This window comes from Pongo abelii, chromosome 2 (genome assembly GCF_028885655.2).
Source record: "Pongo abelii isolate AG06213 chromosome 2, NHGRI_mPonAbe1-v2.0_pri, whole genome shotgun sequence".
In the NCBI taxonomy this organism is placed as follows: domain Eukaryota; kingdom Metazoa; phylum Chordata; class Mammalia; order Primates; family Hominidae; genus Pongo; species Pongo abelii.
In genome coordinates, this window is record NC_085928.1 from 24798015 (window position 1) to 24817615 (window position 19601).

The 19601-nt window shown below is 37.6% G+C and overlaps 1 protein-coding gene across 5 annotated transcripts in view; it reads left to right on the plus strand.

The window, feature by feature from the left end:
- The window catches only part of CFAP44 (cilia and flagella associated protein 44), a 160138-nt gene that overhangs the window by 114092 nt on the left and 26445 nt on the right, over positions 1 to 19601 (plus strand). For all 5 annotated transcript variants that reach the window (XM_054551511.2, XM_009238521.4, XM_063721764.1 and 2 more), the window contains 2 exons: positions 5311 to 5514; positions 6488 to 6683. In XM_054551511.2, the coding sequence (XP_054407486.2) occupies positions 5311 to 5514; positions 6488 to 6683 (400 nt within the window). The remainder of the gene's footprint in view (positions 1 to 5310; positions 5515 to 6487; positions 6684 to 19601) is intronic.

Consider the following 19601-nt stretch of genomic DNA (forward strand, 5'->3'; position numbering starts at 1 on the left):
AGTTTTTTCCCATTCAGTATGATATTGGCTGTGAGTTTGTCATAGATAGCTCTTATTATTATGAGATACGTCCCATCAATACCTAATTTATTGAGAGTTTTTAGCATGAAGGGTTGTTGAATTTTGTCAAAGGCCTTTTCTGTGTCTATTGAGATAATCTTGTGGTTTTTGTCTTTGGTTCTGTTTATATGCCAGATTACATTTATTGATTTGCGTATATTGAACCAGCCTTGCATCCCAGGGATGAAGCCCACTTGATCATGGTGGTTAAGCTTTTTGATGTGCTGCTGGATTTGGTTTGCCAGTATTTTATTGAGGATTTTTGCATCAGTGTTCATCAAGGATATTGGTCTAAAATTCTCTTTTTTTGTTGTGTCTCTGCCAGGCTTTGGTATCAGGATGATGCTGGCCTCATAAAATGAGTTAGGGAGGATTCCCTCTTTTTCTATTGATTAGAATAGTTTCAGAAGGAATGGTACCAGCTCCTCCTTGTACCTCTGGTAGAATTCTGCTGTGAATCCATCTGGTCCTGGACTTTTTTTGGTTGGTAAGCTATTGATTATTGCCACAATTTCAGCTCCTGTTATTGGTCTATTCAGAGATTCAACTTCTTCCGGGTTTAGTCTTGGGAGGGTGTATGTGTCGAGGAATTTATGCATTTCTTCTAGATTTTCTAGTTTATTTGCATAGAGGTGTTTGTAGTATTCTCTGATGGTAGTTTGTATTTCTGTGGGATCCGTGGTGATATCCCCTTTATCATTTTTTATTGCGTCTATTTGATTCTTCTCTCTTTTCTTCTTTATTAGTCTTGCTAGCGGTCTATCAGTTTTGTTGATCTTTTCAAAAAACCAGCTCCTGGATTCATTAATTTTTTGAAGGGTTTTTGTGTCTCTATTTCCTTCAGTTCTGCTCTGATTTTAGTTATTTCTTGCCTTCTGCTAGCTTTTAAATGTGTTTGCTCTTGCTTTTCTAGTTCTTTTAATTGTGACATTAGGGTGTCAATTTTGGATGTTTCCTGCTTTCTCTTGTGGGCATTTAGTGCTATAAATTTCCCTCTACACACTGCTTTGAATGTGTCCCAGAGATTCTGGTACGTTTATTTCTGCCTTCCTTTAGTTATGTACCCAGTAGTCATTCAGGAGCAGGTTGTTCAGTTTCCATGTAGTTGAGCGATTTTGAGTGAGTTTCTTAGTCCTGAGTTCTAGTTTGATTGCACTGTCGTCTGAGAGACAGTTTGTTATAATTTCTGTTCTTTTACATTTGCTGAGGAGTGCTTTACTTCCAACTATGTGGTAAATTTTGGAATAGGTGTGGTATGGTGCTGAAAAAAATGTATATTCTGCTGATTTGGGGTGGAGAGTTCTGTAGATGTCTATTAGGTCCACTTGGTGCAGAGCTGAGTTCAATTCCTGGGTATCCTTGTTAACTTTCTGTCTTGTTGATCTGTCTAATGTTGACAGTGGGGTGTTAAAGTCTCCCATTATTATTGTGTGGGAGTCTAAGTCTCTTTGTAGGTCACTAAGGACTTGCTTTATGAATCTGGGTGCTCCTGTATTGGGTGCATATATATTTAGGATAGTTAGCTCTTCTTGTTGAATTGATCCCTTTACCATTATGTAATGGCCTTCTTTATCTCTTTTGATCTTTGTTGGTTTAAAGTCTGTTTTATCAGAGACTAGGATTGCAACCCCTGCCATTTTTTGTTTTCCATTTGCTTGGTAGATCTTCCTCCATCCCATTATTTTGAGCCTATGTGTATCTCTGCATATGAGATGGGTCTCCTGAATACAGCACACTGATGGGTCATGACTCTTTATCCAATTTGCCAGCCTGTGTCTTTTAATTGGAGCATTTAGCCCATTTACATTTAAGGTTAATATTGTTATGTGTGAATTTGATCCTGTCATTATGATGTTAGCTGGTTATTTTGCCTGTCAATTGATGCAGTTTCTTCCTAGCATGATTGGTCTTTACAATTTGGCATGATTTTTCAGTGGCTGGTACCAGTTGTTCCTTTCCATGTTTAGTGCTTCCTTCAGGAGCTCTTGTAAGGCAGGCCTGGTGGTGACAAAATCTCTCAGCATTTGCTTGTCTGTAAAGGATTTTATTTCTCCTTCACTTATGAAGCTTAATTTGGCTGGATATGAAATTCTGCGTTGAAAATTCTTTTCTTTAAGAATGTTGAATATTGGCCCCCACTCTCTTCTGGCTTGTAGAGTTTCTGCAGAGAGATCCGCTGTTAGTCTGATGGGCTTCCCTTTGTGGGTAACCCTGCCTTTCTCTCTGGCTGCCCTTAACATTTTTTGCTTCATTTCAACTTTGGTGAATCTGACAATTATGTGTCTTGGAGTTGCTCTTCTCGAGGAGTATCTTTGGGGCGTTCTTTGTATTTCCCGAATCTGAATGTTGGCCTGCCTTGCTAGATTGGGGAAGTTCTCCTGGATAATATCCTGCAGAGTGTTTCCCAACTTGGTTCCATTCTCCCTGTCACTTTCAGGTACACCAATCAGATGTAGATTTGGTCTTTTCACATAGTCTCATATTTCTTGGAGGCTTTGTTCATTTCTTTTTATTCTTTTTTCTCTAACCTTCCCTTCTCGCTTCATTTCATTAATTTCATCTTCCATCACTGATACCCTTTCTTCCAGTTGATTGCATCAGCTCCTGAGGCTTCTGCATTCTTCACGTAGTTCTGGAGCCTTGGCTTTCAGCTCCATCATCTCCTTTAAGGACTTCTCTGCGTTGGTTATTCTAGTTATCCATTTGTCTAATTTTTTTTCAAAGTTTTTAACTTCTTTGCCATTGGTTTGAATTTCCTCCTGTAGCTCGGAGTAGTTTGATTGTCTGAAGTCTTCTTCTCTCAGCTCCTCAAAGTCATTTTCCGTCCAGCTTTGTTACGTTGCTGGTGAGGAGCTGCGTTCCTTTGGAGGAGGAGAGGTGCTCTGCTTTTTAGAGTTTCTAGTTTTTCTGCTCTGTTTTTTCCCCATCTTTGTGGTTTTATCTACTTTTGGTCTTTGATGATGGTGACGTACTGAAGGGTTTTTGGTGTGGATGTCCTTTCTGTTTGTTAGTTTTCCTTCTAACAGACAGGACCCTCAGCTGCAGGTCTATTGGAGTTTGCTAGAGGTCCACTGCAGACCCTGTTTGCCTGGGTATCAGCAGCGGTAGCTGTAGAACAGCGGATCTTGGTGAACTGCAAATGCTGCTGCCTGATTGTTCCTCTGGAAGTTTTGTCTCAGAGGAGTACCTGGCCGTGTGAGGTGTCAGTCTGCCCCTACTGGGGGGTGCCTCCCAGTTAGGCTGCTCAGAGGTCAAGGACCCACTTGAGGAGGCAGTCTGCCCGTTCTCAGATCTCCAGCTGCATGCTGGGAGAACCACTACTCTCTTCAAAGCTGTCAGACAGGGACATTTAAGTCTGCAGAGGTTACTGCTGTCTTTTGGTTTGTCTGTCCCCTGCCCCCAGAGGTGGAGCCTACAGAGGCAGGCAGGCCTCCTTGAGCTGTGGTGGGTTCTACCCAGTTCGAGCTTCCCGGCTGCTTTGTTTACCTAATCAAGCCTGGGCAATGGCAGGCGCCCCTCCCCCAGCCTCGCTGCCACCTTGCAGTTTGATCTCAGACTGCTGTGCTAGCAATCAGCGAGACTCCGTGGGTGTGGGACCCTCCGAGCCAGGTGTGGGATGTAATCTCCTGGTGTGCCATTTTTTAAGCCCATTGGAAAAGCGCAGTATTAGGGTGGGAGTGACCCGATTTTCCAGGTGCCGTCTGTCACCCCTTTCTTTGACTAGGAAAGGGAACTCCCTGACCCCTTGTGCTTCCCAAGTGAGGCAATGCCTCGCCCTGCTTTGGCTGGTGCATGGTGCGCTGCACCCACTGTCCTGCACCCACTGTCTGGCACTCCCTAGTGAGACGAACCCGGTACCTCAGATGGAAATGCAGAAATCACCCGTCTTCTGTGTCGCTCAGGCTGGGAGCTGTAGACTGGAGCTGTTCCTATTTGGCCATCTTGGCTCCACCCTCTAATTTATTAATTTAACAAATATTTATTGGATGTTCTGTATGCAGGGACATTGACAGATAGGATTAGGGATACAAAAATTCTTAAGAAAGACATGTTCTGTATCTTCACAAAGCTTATAGGCTATTGGGATTGGAGAGAATAAAACAAGTGTAATCCTTACAGACTTGGAGACCTATGTGGTCCAGTTTAAGAACGGTGTTGTGTTGAAGAAAATATAGACCTGCCTCCAAATAAATGCAGGAATAATTCAAGTTTGTTAAACAAGCTTTAAAGGGGAGCCCAAACATATAGTCTATAGCGATAGTTACTTAAAAGTTTAATTTTTTCTTCTCTCTCTGTTTTTTTTTTTTTTTTTTTTTTTTCAGCTCTCTAAATTTCTCTGGTAGTTTCTCTGCTCTAAGCCCACAGGTCTCTTTCTCTCCTCAGCCCTAGTCTGGATCCTCACTTACTATAGGCTTTTGACAGTTGAGGCTGCCTATCATGTGCAAACTAATTAAAAACACAGAATGGTTTGTCTCTTCCTATTGTTCCAGTTTCCTCAGGAGAATCAGCCCTTGGGGCTCTCTCTTGACCTCTTCATCTCCTTTGTGATACTGGGGGGGAAAGCTGTACCAAAATCAGAACAAAACTGAGGACTTAAAATTATTAGGACCATAATGGATTAAAGTCTGGACCAGGACTTGGGTTACTTAGGCTCTTATCAGGAAAACTACCTTTGACCTTAATTTCTTCAATCTTAGAAAAAGATTGAACAGATTTTTTGTGGTTCCATGATTATTTTATCTATTTAAAAATATTTACCATTCTGTGGGTTTGAAAATTTTCAACATAAGAAGTTGGGAAACGTATTTATTCGTGCTTGCTGTATAAAAGGGATTGTCGAGATATTATGGAGAATAAAGAGGAGACAAACACTACCCACTCAGAGAGCTCATAAGCTACACAGTAAAGCAAGAAGGGTATTCTTGATTGATGGCTTAGTCAATGGTGAAGAAATAGGTGGAAGGACTTCTAGTTACACATTTCCTACCACTTAATAAATTAATTTATGTAAACTTAATGCCATTAATGAATTAATTTTTGTGACTATACACACACACAATTCTCCATCCATAAGGGCATAATAAAAATGATTTCATACAAATTAGTACTATTTCATACAATTATGAATTGTAGTACTATTATGAAATAGTACTATTTCATACTATTAGTACTATTTCATACAAATTAGATAGTTTAAAAATGCATTTATCTAGTCTTCTAACATATCCTCAAATATTTTTTCCATCTCAGATCAAAGAATTGGTTGTCACTTTCGATGCAGAACTCCGTCTCCTTAGACATCAGAAACTGAAACTAGATACTCAGATGAAATTATCTGACCTGCACCATGTCACCTTATTTCAAGAAATACTTCTCCTGAAGAATTTTGAAAAGCAGGAGAACATACTTCAAGAACGTGTTAATTCCTTAGACAAAGAGGAACAGTACATGCAAGTATGAGTGGGCAGAAGAATCCTAGCTGGCTGCTCCCTTAGTCATGGAGAAACTTGATTTCTTTTTCTTCTTAACTCAAATCTCCCACTTGTTCTAGCCCTCATCTCTTTCTTGTCTTCTCTCCCCCTCTCCTTTTTCCTGTTATTCCTACCTACTCTCCATCTTTAGTATTCATGGTCAAAGAGAAGTGATTCAGATTTTTTAGTAAATTTGGTCTGATATTCTGTAAGGTAGGAGAATAAAATTTTCAAAAGTGAGCCTTTGATTGTGCCACTCTACACCAGCCTGGTGAGCTGGGTTCCCTAAAAAACAAAAAAGTAAGCTATGATATAAAATTGAGTTTTGATTATATGTTATCCTTATGAAAATAACTGAAAAAGAAGCTGGTGAGTTTCTTAAGTATGATAGCTTCAGTGTAATATATGATTGAATATCATAAGAAATGAGGTTCCTTTATTTGTTATATTTGTATATGAAATTTCAGAAAATAAATTATACTAGCTTTGTTTTAAAAGAAGAAAGATTCTATTAAACAGATAGTATATGCTAAATAGTAACATTCATTTTTAGGTATATTAGCTTCACTAGAACTTATGTGTCTCTTTGTTTTAGTTATATATCAATAAAAAAATTCATTGGTTTTTGAGACTACACATGCAAAAATATTAGCTGACATCCACATATTCAATTTAAGGAATTTCAAGGAAAAGTTTCAATTTAATTTAGATTTTGGGGGGATGCTTAGCACTAAAAAGCTGATTTTCTAATTCTAAACATAACTGATTTTTACAAAGGAATTATAAAATTTTAACCAATAAGTGGATGGCTCTGCAAACATCAGAAATGTAAACTTCTTTTAAGAAGTTTTAAAAAATATATTTGTAAACTGTAACCTTGCATTGTAAAGTACATTGCTCTCTGAACTTGGTTTATCAGAAATAGTTATCATTTGTCCTTGTTTTTATTCATTTAGTGGAAAATAAATGAAACTCTTAAAGAGATGGAAGAGAAAAAGAATGAAATCACCAAACTCCAGGAGCAAGAAAAGGCACTCTATGCTGGTTTTCAAGCAGCCATTGGAGAAAACAATAAATTTGCAAACTTCCTCATGAAGGTCCTAAAGAAGAAGATTAAACGGGTAAAGAAAAAAGAAGTTGAAGGAGATGCTGGTTTGTATTTCTTTCTGGCATACGATCTTATTTTCTCTCATTAACATGAAATAGAGAGGTAACTAAGGGACCTATTGGATACCCTATTTTTTTCACTATAACATAGACAATGTGGAGACACTGTGGGGGCTAAAGAGGAGAAGACATAAACCTTAGGGTCTTCCAACACCTCGAGTTAATCCGTGTGCATGTTTGTTTGCACATGTGTGCACATGTTTATGTGTATCTGGTATGAATGAGCATAGTGTCGTTTAAGTTAATAAGCACATCTTTTTATGTGTTTATTTGCCATATGTATATCTCATTTGGTAAAATGTCTCCTTTTGCCCATGTTTGAATAGGATCATTTGCTTTTTTTACTGTTGAGTTTGGAGAGTTCTTTGTATATTCTGTATGCTAGTCCTGTGTCAGATATGTGGTTTGCAAATATTTTTTCCTAGTGTGTAGCATGCCTTTTCATTTATTGTAGTATCATTTGTTGAAAAGGTTGTCTCTCTTTGACTGAATTGCTTTGATCTTTGTCAAGATCATTTGGGCATCTTTGTGTGGATGTATTTCTAGGTTCTGTATTCTGTTACATTGATCTATGTGTCAATCTTTTCACCAATACTACAGTCTTGATTATTGTAGCTGCATATTGAGCCCTTAAATCAGGTAGACTAACTTCTCCTATTTTATTCTTCTTTTGTAAAATTGTTGTAGCTATTCTAGTTCCTTGATATTTCCATATTTTAGAATAATCTGCTTTATATCTACAAAAAATCTTGTTGGAAGTTTGATAGTAATTGTGTTAAAACTGTATATTAATTTGGAGACAACTGGTATCTTTACTACATTGAGTTTTCCATTAGAAAGCACAATATGCTGTAGTCCCAGCTACTCGGGAGGCTGAGACAGGAGAATGGTGTGAACCCAGGAGGCGGAGCTGGCAGTGAGCCGAGATCATGCCACTACACTCTGGTCTGGGCGACAGAGTGAGACCCCGTCTCCAAAAAAAAGAAAAAAAAAGGCACAATATATCTCTATTTATTTAGAACCTCAGTTTTTTTTAGTGATTTTAAATGATACTGTATTTTTAATCTCAGTGTCCTCATGTTCATTGCTACTAATAGATTTTTACATGTTTAGCTGATATCCTGTAACCTTACTTATTAGTTCTAAGAGGTTTTGATAGATTCCTTGGGAATTTCTATGTAGATGATATTAGGTTGGTGCAAAAGTAATTGTGGGTTTTGCCATTAATAATGGGAAGATAATTTCACCTAATAATTTCATCTGCAAATATAGGCAGTTTTATTTATTTCTGATCAGGATGCCTATTTCATTTTCTTGCCTTATTGCATGGCTAGAACATCCAGTACTATGAGAGTGCTGAGAGCTGACATTCTTGCTTTATTTTCAGTATTAAGTATAATATTACCTGTAGGTGTTTTATAGATACTGTATTAAGTTAAGGAAGTTCACCTCTGTTCCTCTTTTTCATGAATTTTTTTCATGAATGGGGGTGGAAATTTGTCAGATGCCTGTCTACATTGATTCATGATTATGTAATTTTCTTTTTAGCCTATTAATATGGTAGATTACATTGGCTAATTATGGATTATTAAATCAGAATTGCATTTCTGAAATAAACCTTCCTTGGCATAGTGCAAAATTCTTTTTATATACTGATTAATTCTATTTGCTAATATTTCATTAAGAAATTTTTTGTCTATATTCATGAAGATCATTTTTCTGTAGTTTTCATTTTTTTGTACTGTCTTTGTCTGGCTTTAGTATCAGGGTAATAAAAACTAGCTTCATAATATGAATCAGAAAATTTTCTTTTCCGTTTGATTTTCTGGAAGGTCTTGCATTGAATTGGTGGTAATTATTCTTTAAACACTTAGTAGAATTCACCAGTGAAAGCTTTTGGATTTGAAGATTTCTTTTGGGGGAGTTTTAAAATTACAAATTCAACTTTGTTAATAGTTATAGGGCTGTTCAAATGATCTATTTCTCTTTTTTTTTTTTTTTTTGAGATGGAGTCTTGCTCTGTCACCAGGCTGGAGTGCAGTGGCGCGACCTCTGCTCACTGCAACCTCCACCTCCCAGGTTCAAGCAATTCTCCTGCCTCACCCTCTCGAGTAGCTGGGACTACAGGCATGTGCCACCATGCCCAGCTAATTTTTTTGTATTTTTAGTAGAGACGGGATTTCACCATGTTGGCCAGGATGGTCTTGATCTCCTGACCTTGTGTTCCACTGGCCTTGGCCTCCCAGAGTGCTGGGATTACAGGCGTGAGCCACTGCGCCCAGCCCAAATGATCTATTTCATATTGGGTGAGTCATGGTAGTTTGTGGTTTTTTGAGGAATTGGTATATTTCATCTAAGATGCCAAATTAATGCATGAATATCCTTATCTTTTTAGTGTCTACAGGGTCTGTAGTAATATCACCTGTTGTATTCTTTTTCTAAAAAAAAAATTCAGCTTTTATTTTAGATACAGGCAGTATATGTGCAGGATTGTTACATTGGTATATTGCACCCAGGTAGTGAGCATAGTACCAAATAGGTAGTTTTTCAACCAATGCCCCCCTCCTTCCCTCACCACTCTAATAGTCTGCAGTGTCTATTGTTCCCGTGTTTATGTCCATGTGTGCTCAATGTTTTTAGCTCTCACTTATAAATGAAAATATGTAGTATTTGGTTTTCTGTTCCTGTGTGAATTCGCTTAGGATTATCACCTCCAGCTCCATCCATGTTGCTGCAAAGGTCATGATTTCATTCTTTTTTTATGGCTGTGTAGTATTCAGTGGTGTATATGTAGATTTTCTTTGTCCAATCCACCATTGATAGGCACCTAGGTTGATTCCATGTCTTTGCTGTTGTGTATAGCACAGTGTTATGGTTTGGCTGTGTCCCTACCGAAATCTCATCTTGAATAATGGTCCCCATAATCCCCACATGTATGGGAGGGATCTGGTTGGAGGTAATTGAATCATGGGAGTGGTTACCCTCATGCTGCTATTCTCATGATGAGTGAGTTCTCACGAGATCTGATGGCTTTATAAGTGGCTTCTCCTCCCCTCTTCACTCTGCACTTCTCCTTCCTGCCGCCATGTGGAGGAGGACATGTTTGCTTCCCTTTCTACTGTGATTTTAAGTTTCCTGAGGTGTCCCCAGCCATGCTGAGCTGTGAGTCAATTAAACCTCTTTCCTTTATAAATTATCCAGTCTTGGGTATGTTTTTATTAGCGGTGTGAGAATGGACTAATACACATGGCAATGAACATGAGTGCATGTCTTTTTGGTATAATGATCTATTTTTCTTTGTGTATATACCCAGCAATAGGATTGCTGGATCAAATGGTGGCTCATTTTAAGTTCTTTGAGAAATCTCCAAACTGCTTTCCACAGTGGCTGAACTAATTTTCATTCCCACTAATGGTGTATAAATGCTCCCATTTCTCCATAGCCTCACCAGCCTCTTTTTTGACTTTTTAATAATAGTTATTCTGACTGGTGTGAGATGGTATCTCATTGTGGTTTTGATTTGCACTTCTCTGATGATTAGTGATGATGAGTATTTTTTTCATGTTTGTTGTCTGCTTGTAGGTCATCTTTTGAGAAGTGTATGTTCATGTCCTTTGCCCGTTGTTTAATGGAGTTATTTGTTTTTTGCTATAGATTCTGGATATTAGTCTTTTGTTGGATGCATAGCTTGTGAATATTTTCTTCTATTCTGTAGGTTGTCTATGGCTAGCCAGTTATCCCAACACCATTTATCGAATAGGAGCTTCTTTCCCCATTGCATGTTTTTGTCAACCTTGTTGAAGATAAGATGGTTGTAGGTGCACAACTTTATTTCTGAGTTTTCTGTTCTGTTCTTTTTGTCTATATGTCTGTCTGTTTTTGTACCAGTACTGTGCTGTTTTGGTACTACAGCTTTATAGCTGAAATTAGGTAGTGTGACGCCTCTAGCTTTGTGGATTATCTTTAGGATTGCATTGGCTATTTGGGCTCCTTTTTGGTTCCATACGAATTTTAGAATAGTTTTTAGTTTTTTCTAGTTGTGTGAAAAGTGATGTTGGTAATTTGATAGGAGTAGCATTGAATCCGTAGATTGCTTTGGAGGATATGCCATTTTAATGATATTGATTCTTCTAATCTATTAGCATGGGATTTTTTCCATTTATTTTTGTCATCTCTGATTTCTTTCAGTAGTGTTTTGTAATTCTCCTTGTAGAGATCTTTCACCTCTTTGATTAGCTATGTTCCTAGGTATTTCATTTTTATTGTCACTATTGTAAGTGGGATTATATTCTTGATTTGATTTTCAGACTGTACATTATTGATGTATAGAAATGCTACTGATTTTTGTATATTGATTTTGTATTCTAAAACCTTGCTAAAAATATTTACCAGTCCTAGTAGCCTTTTGCAATCTTTGGGGTTTTCTAAGTATAGAATCATATCATCAGCAAAGAGAGTTATTTTGACTTCTTTTCCTATTTAGATGCCTTTTATTTCTGTTTGTTGCCTGATTGCTCTGGCTAAGACTTCCAGTACTTTGTTGAATAGAATGGTGAGAGTGGGTATTCTTGCCTTGTTCTGCTTCTCAAGAAGAATGGTTCCAGCTTTTGCCCATTCAGTATGATGTTGGCTATATGGGTTTGACATAGAGCTCTTATTATTTTGAGGTATGTTTCCTCGATGCCTAGTCTGTCAAGGATTTTTATCATGAAGGTATGTTGGATTTTCTTGAAAACTTTTTCTGCATCTATTACGATGATCACATGGTTTTTGCTTTTAATTCTGTTTATGTGGTGAATCACATTTACTGATTTACGTATGTTGAACCAATCTTGCATCCCAGGAATAAAGCCTGTTTGGTCATGGTGAATTAACTTTTTGATGTGCTGCTGGATTTGGTTTGCTAGTATTTTGTTGAATATTTTTACATCTATGCTCATCACAGATATTAGCCTGAAGTTTTCTTTCTTCATCATATCTCTGCCGAAGAATTTTGATATTAGGCTGATGCTGGTTTCATAGAATGTTTTAGGGAGGAATCCCTCCTGTGATGGTGAGTGTCAACATGACTGGATTGAAGGATGCAAAGTATTGATCCTGGCTGTGTCTGTGAGGGTGCTGCCAAAGGAGATTGACTTTTGAGTCAGTGGAGTGGGAAAGGCAGACCCACCCTTAATCTGGGTGGGCACCTCTAATTAGCTGCCAGTGTGTGTAGAATATAAAGCAGGCAGAAAAATGTGAAAAAACTAGACTGGCCTAGGCTCCCAGCCTACATCTTTCTCCCATGCTAGACCCTTCCTGCCCTCGAATATTGGACTCCGAGTTCTTCAGTTTTGGGACTTGGACTGGCTTTCCTTGCTCCTCAGCTTGCAGACAGCCTATTGTAGGACCTTGTGATCATGTGACTTAATACTTAATAAACTCCTTAATACTTAATAATATACATCTATCTATATATATATCTTCATTATATATGTACATATATAACTTCATTAAGTACTCTATATATATCTAGAGATATATCTAGATATATATATACACATATATATACGTGTATATATATATACATATACATATACATATATATACATGTATATATATACATATACATATATACATGTATATATATACATATACATATATACATGTATATATATACATATACATATATATATATACATGTATATATATACATATACATATATACATGTATATATATACATATACATATATATATACATGTATATATATACATATACATATATATATATACATGTATATATATACATATACATATGCTCCATGTTCTTGAGCTGTGCACCACGGCCCTGGAGACACTGGGATATCTTGAGATTCAGGGTCAGGGTCAGGTTCCAGCTACACTGGGGGATCCGATTTGCTCTGCGGTTGCCAGAGCAAATATAGATCTATATATATTGAGAGAGAGACTAATATACTTCCTCAATTTTCTGGAATAGTTTCAGTAGAATTGGTAGCAATTCTTCTTTGTATGTCTGGTAGAATTCAGCTGTGAATTCATCTGACACAGGGCTTTTTTTCATTGTTATATATGTTTTATGACTGATTCAATTTCGGAATTCAATACTGTTCTATTCACTGTTTTAATCTCTTCCTTATTCAATCTTGGGAGATTATGCATTTCCAGGAATTTATCCATTTCCTCTAGATTTTCTGGTTTGTGTGCACAGAAGTGTTCATAATAGTCTCAGAAGTGTTCATAATTAGTCTCTGATTATCTTTTGTATTTCTGTGGATGAGTTGTAATGCCGTCTTTGTCATTTCTAATTGTACTTACTTGGATCTTCTCATTTTCTTTTCTTTGTTAATCTAACTAGTGATATAGCAATCTTGTTTATTTTTTTGAAAAAAACCTCTTGGTTTCATGAATCTTTTGTATGGATGGATTTTTATATCTCAACTTCATTAAGTTCTTCTCTAATTATAGTTATAGTTTTCTTCTTGCTTTGTGACCAAGCATGTGGTCAATCTTAGAATATGTTCCATGTGCAGATGAGAAGAATGTATATTCTAAGCTGTTGGATTGAGTATTCTGTAGATGTGTATTAGATCCAATTGGTCAAGTGTTGAGTTTAAGTCCAGAGTTTTTTTGTTAGTTTTCTGCCTTGATGAGCTGTCTAATGCTGTCAGTGGGATGTTGAGGTCTCACACTATTATTGTGTGGTTGTCTAAGTCTTTTTATAGGCCAGGAAGAACTTGTTTTATGAATCCGGGTGCTCCAATGTTGGGTGCATATATATTTAGGATAGTTAAGTCTTCCTGTTGGATTGCACTCTTTATCATTATGTGATGCTCTTCATTATCCTTCTTAATTTTTAATGGTTTAAAGTCTGTTTTATCTGATATAAGAATAGCAACTCCTGCTCTTTTTTGTTTTCCATTTACATGGTAGATCTTTCTCCATCCTTTTACTTTGAGCTGATGCGTATAATTGTATCTGAGATGGGCCTCTTGAAGACAACAGATGGTTGGTTCTTGTCTTTTTATCCAGGTTGGCACTCTAACTTTTAAGTGGGGTGTTTGGCCCATTTACATTCAAGGTTAGTATTGATACGTGTGATTTTTGATCCTGTCATCATGATGTTAGCTGGTTTTTATGTAGACTTGATTTTGTAGTTGCTTTATAGTGCCATCAGCTGTGTGCTAAAGTGTGTTTTTGTGGTAGCAGGTATTTTTTTTTTTTTTTTTTAGTCCATGTTTAACACTCCCTTAAGGACCTCTCGTAAGACTGGTCTAGTTGAAACTTATTCCCTCAGCATTTGCTTGCCTGAGAAGGATTTTATTTCTCCTTCACTTATGAAAGTTAGTATGGCAGGATGTGAAATTCTTGCTTTGAAATTATTTTCTTTATAAGGACACTGAAAATAGGCCCCCAGTCTCTTCTTGCTTGTAAGATTTCTGCTCAGAGGTCTGCTGCTAGCCTGATGGGGTTCCCTCTGTATGTGACTTGACCCTTCTCTTTAGCTGCCTTTAAGATTTTTTTCTTTTGCATTGTCCTTGGTGAATCTGATGACTGTGTGCCTTGGGATGGTCATCTTGTATAGTATCTAGCTGGAGTTCTTTGTATTTCTTGAGTTTGTATTTCAAACTCTCTAATAAGATTAGGGAAATTTTTGTGGACTATATTCTCAAATATATTTTCCAGGTTGTTTATTCTCCTTCTTTCTCAGGAGTACCAATGAGTCATAGATTTGTTCTCTTTACAGAATCTCATATTTTTCAGAGATTTGGTTCATTTAATTTTTTTCTTTACTTTTGTCTGAGTTGATTCAAAGAAGCATTCTTCGAGCTGAGATTCTTTCCTCATCTTAGTCTATTCTGCTGTTAATATTCCAATCATATTACGAAATTCTTGTAGTGAGTTTTTTAGCTCTAGAAGTTCGGTTTTCTTCTTCTGAAAATGTCTAAAAACTTTAAAAATTTGGTTTTCTTCTTTCTTATTTCATCTTTCAGCTCTTGGATCATTTTACTGAATTTCTTGGATTGGGTTTCAATTATCTCCTGAATCTTGATGAGCTTCCTTGCCATCCAGATTCTGAATTTTATGTTTGTCATTTCAGTCATTTTAGACTGTTAAGAAAAAAAAAAAAAAAAAAACAGTAGTGGCCAGTAGCTGCATTAACACCCAGCTGCACAGCTCTTTAGTATTTCCTTGTGTTTGCAGGTGTGCTCTGAAGTAGGTGTGAGGGAGTTAAGAGAGATGGCCCACTCACCAGGTCCACTCCTGGGCCTTGGGGGAGCCCCCTCCAATCACTGGCACTGTGCCTGTGTTTTTGTTGTTGTTGTTGGGTGTTCCAGGCCATGGGGTTCTCTTGCACAAAGACTGTAAAAGGGAGATATGCAACATCCTTTCTGGACTGGCCCTGCAAAAGAAGAAAGCCCCACTTTCACCCCAGCCCAGGAACCCACGTGTCTCACCCCTTTCAATACTCTGAGTCTGAGAGTGAGGGCTCCTCCCCAACTCAAGTGCTGGCCATAGATCTTGGCTCCATGCTCTTGAGCTGTGCACCATGGCCCTGGAGACACTGCGATATCTTGAGATTCAGGGTCAGGGTCAGGTTCCAGCTGCACTGGGGGATCCGATTTGCTCTGCGGTTGCCAGGAAACTACTCAGGTGCAGCAATGCACTCAGGCTGGGCTGCAAAGGCTGTGTTGTATACCTGCTCCTGCAGGGTGATGAGGCATGGGCCCCAGGAGTGACTGGCAGGCAGGAGGGCTTGCAGAGAAGATGTGCCGCAGTCCCACAGGGAAGCCGGCCCTGCTTTCTCCTGGCTTGGAGGTCAGCTGGAGCCCATGCCTCCCAGAGAGGGATGAGAAACTCTGGGGGATGAGTGTCTATGGCCGCTCTCTGCCAGAGCTGCCCAATGTACAAAAGCACTCGGGATCCATGTCATCTGAAGGCCTGTCTCTGCCTGCTCCCTGGGGAGATCCCCCTGCCAGGTCACACATCCATGGGAGTCATGGGGTCCCCTATATCCAGGATTCCAGAGGTCTGTGGTAAGAGTGAGCCATCCCTCAGTTCCCTTACTCACCCCTTTCCCAGTAGCTGTTTGGGGAGAGCCCTGGTGTTTGGTTACCCCGTTCAGGGTTCCCAGCTTCTTTCCTCTTCAGCCTCACCTTTGCTGTTGGCTCTCAATTCACTCTTGGCATTTTCTCTCTGGAGATATTTTTAAATTATGGTGGTTTACTCCATAATTTAGGCTCTCTCAGTGGGAGTGGCACTTCCTGGCTGTTTCTAGTTGGCCATCTTGTCTGTTTGTCCTGTTGCTTTTTTTTTTTTTTTTTTTTGAGATGGAGTCTCGCTCTGTTGCCCAGGCTGGAGTGCGGTGGTGTGATCTTGGCTCACTGCAACCTCCGCCTCCCAGGTTCAAGCAATTCTTGTGCCTCAGCCTCCTGAGTAGCTGGGATTACAGACACCCACCACCACACCCAGCTAAGTTTTGTATTTTTAGTAGAGATGGGGTTTCACAGTGTTGGCCAGGCTGGTCTCAAAGTCCTGACCTCAAGTGATCCACCCACCTTGGTCTCTCAAAGTGCTGGGATTACAGGCTTGAGCCACTGCAGCCAGCTGTATTCTTCATATTGGTAACTTGTGTCCTTTTTTTTTAGTCTGGCTAGAGGTTTGCCAATTCAATTGATCTTTTCAAGAACAAACCAGCTTGTGTTATAAGGGATTTTCTTTATTGTTTTTCTCCTTTTAATTTCATTGATTTCTGCTCTTTATGATTACATTTTTTCCTGCTTGCTTTTGGTTTATTGTATACTTCTATATTTAGGTTTTGTTATGGGAGCTTAGATGGTATTTTTCTTCTTTTCTAATTTAGTGCTATAAATTCCCTCTTAACTCTGCTTTGGCTGCATCTCACAAATTTTAAGTTGGATTTTTTATTTTAACTCTGGTTAATGTAGTTTTTAACATTTTTATTGAGACCTGCTCTGTAGCCCATGAATTGTATAGAAATGTGTTGTTTAGTTTAAAGTGTTTTGGAATTTTCCCGTTATCTTTCTGTTATTGATTTCTAGTTTGATTTCATTGTGGTCAGAGAACATATTCTGTATTATTTCAATTCTTTTGTAATTGTTGAGGTTTGTTTTATGGTCTAACATATGATCTATCTTGGTATTTGTTCTCTGGGCACTTGCAAAGAATATATAGATGCTCCTTGATTTACCATGGGGTATGTCCTGATAAACCTATCTTAAATTGAAAATACCACAAGTCAAACATGCATTTAATACAACTAACCTACCAAACATAGTAGCTTAGCTTAGCTTAGCTTAGCTTGGCTTCAGAATGCTCAGAACACCTATGTTAGCCTGGAGTTGGGCAAGATCATCTAAAACAAAACCTATATTATAATCAACTATTGAATATCTCATATAATTTATTGAACATAGTACTGAAAATGAAACAGAATGGCTGTATGAGTACTTGAAGTCTGGTTTCTACCAAATGCATATTGCTTTCACACCATCATAAAGCTGAAAAATTATAGGTCAAAACGTTTTAAGTCAGAAACTGTCTGTATATTCTGCTGTTTTGGGTGGGGTATTTTAATTACTGTCATTTAAATCCTGTTGGTTGTTGATGCTGTTGAGGTCTCTTACATTCTTGCTGCTTTTCTATGTAGTTGTTCTATCAAATGTTGAGAGAGGGGTGTTAAGGTCTCTAAATACAATTGTGGATTGTTTCATTTCTTCTTTTATTTCTATCAGTTTTTGCTTCAAATATTTTACAGCTCTGCTGTTTTATGCATACAAATTTAGGAGTGTCATGTCTTCTTGGTAAATTGACATTTTTGTCATTATATAAGGTTTCTTTCTGTTTCTGGTAATTTTCTTTGCTCTAAAGTCTATTTGTCTGATATTAATATAGCTGCTCCTACTTTGCTTTGACTAAAATTTGTATAATATTTCTTTTTCCATCTATTTACTTTGAATTTTCTTGTCATTAGATTTGAAGTAAATTTCTGGTAGTCAGCATATGACTGGATAATGTTTTTCATTCACCCTGGCAATCTCTGTCTTTTCTTTGGTGTATTTAAACCATTTACATTTAATACAATTGTTGATATTTTAGAGCTTTTCTGTTATTTAACTTTTATTTTCTGTTTATCTTCTCTGTTTTCTTTTATAAAATTTTTCCTGCTTTCCTGTGGGTTACTTGAATATTTTTGGGGATTCTATTTTAATTTTTGTAGTGTTTTTGAATGCATCTCTTCATATAACTGTTTAAGTTGTTGCTCTTTATATTTCGTTATATATACATAATTTATCCCAGTCTACCAATGTCATCATTTATGCCAGTCTACCAATGTCATCATTTTACCATAATTTTACATCATTTTACCAGTTTAAGTGAAGTATAAAAACCTTACTTACCATTACATCCCTTTACCCTCCCTCATTTATAATATACTTGTATAAATATTTCCTCTCCATGCATCTAGAACCACATTAAGTAATGTGATATTTTTGCTTCAGTCATCAAACATAATTTAAACACTCAAAGAGAGGAGAAAAGCCTGTTGTATTTACCCATATTTTTGCTTATCATGTTCTTCTTTTCTGATGTTCCAAGTTTCCTTCTTTTATTGTTTGCTTTCTGTTTAGAGAATTTTCTTTATCCATTATTTTAGGATAGGCATGCTGGTGACAAATGTTCTTATTTTTTTTAAAAGTCAGATAATGTCTTAATTTTTCCCTTTTTAAAAGACATTTTCACTTGGCATAGAATCCTAGGTTGATACTACTTTTCTTTCAGCACTTGAAAAATCATTGTGTCATTTCCTTTTGGCTTCCATGGTTTCTAATGAGAAATCCACTGCTATACAAGTTGTGTATCCCCTATAGTTAATATGTCACTTTTCTGTTGATGCTTTCAAGACTTTTTCTTTGTCTTTAGTTTTCAGAAGTTTGATTATGATGAGTTTTGGTGTACATTTATTTGGGTGTCTCCTGTTTGGAATTCAAATTCCTTAGCCTGTCTTTTGGCAAATTAGGGAAGTTTTCATCCTCATTCTCTTTCTTCACTCCTTCTGGTACTCTGATGGCATAAATATTAGATCTTTCATTATAATCCAAAAGGCCCCTGAGGCTCTGGAGTTTTATTTTGTTTTGTTTTTGCTCTTTTCTTTCTGTTGTTCAAATTGGACGATGTCTGTTGTTCAGTCTTTACATTTATTGATTCTCTTCTATCTCCTTTCTATTCTGCTGTTGAGTTCATTCACTGAGTTTTTATCTTGGTGTGTTAGTCTGTTCTCACACTGCTGATAAAGACATACTCAAGACTGGGAAGAAAAAGAGGTTTAATTGGACTTACACTTCTACATGGCTGGTGATGCCTCAGAATCATGGTGGGAGGAAAAAGGCACTTCTTACATGGTGGTGGCAAGAGAAAATGAGAAAGATGCAAAAGTGGAAACCCCTGATAAAACCATTAGATCTTGTGAGACATATTCACTGCCATGAGAACAGTATGGGGGAAACCGCCCCCATGATTCAAATTATTTCCCACCAGGTCCCTCCCACAACATGTGGGAATTACAGGAGTACAATTCAAGATGAGATTTCAGTGGGGACACAGAGCCAAACCATATCATTCCGCCCCTTGCCCCTCCAAATCTCATGTCCTTACATTTCAAAACCAGTCGTGCCTTCCCAACAGTCCCTCAAAGTCTTAACTCATTTCAGCATTAACCCAAAAGTCCACAGTCCAAAGTCTCATCTGAGACAAGGCAAGTCTCTTCTGTCTATGAGCCTGTAAAATCAAAAGCAAGCTAGTTACTTCCTACATAATATGGAGCTACAGGTATTGGGTAAGTAAAGCCATTGCAAATGGGATAAATTGACGAAAACAAAGAG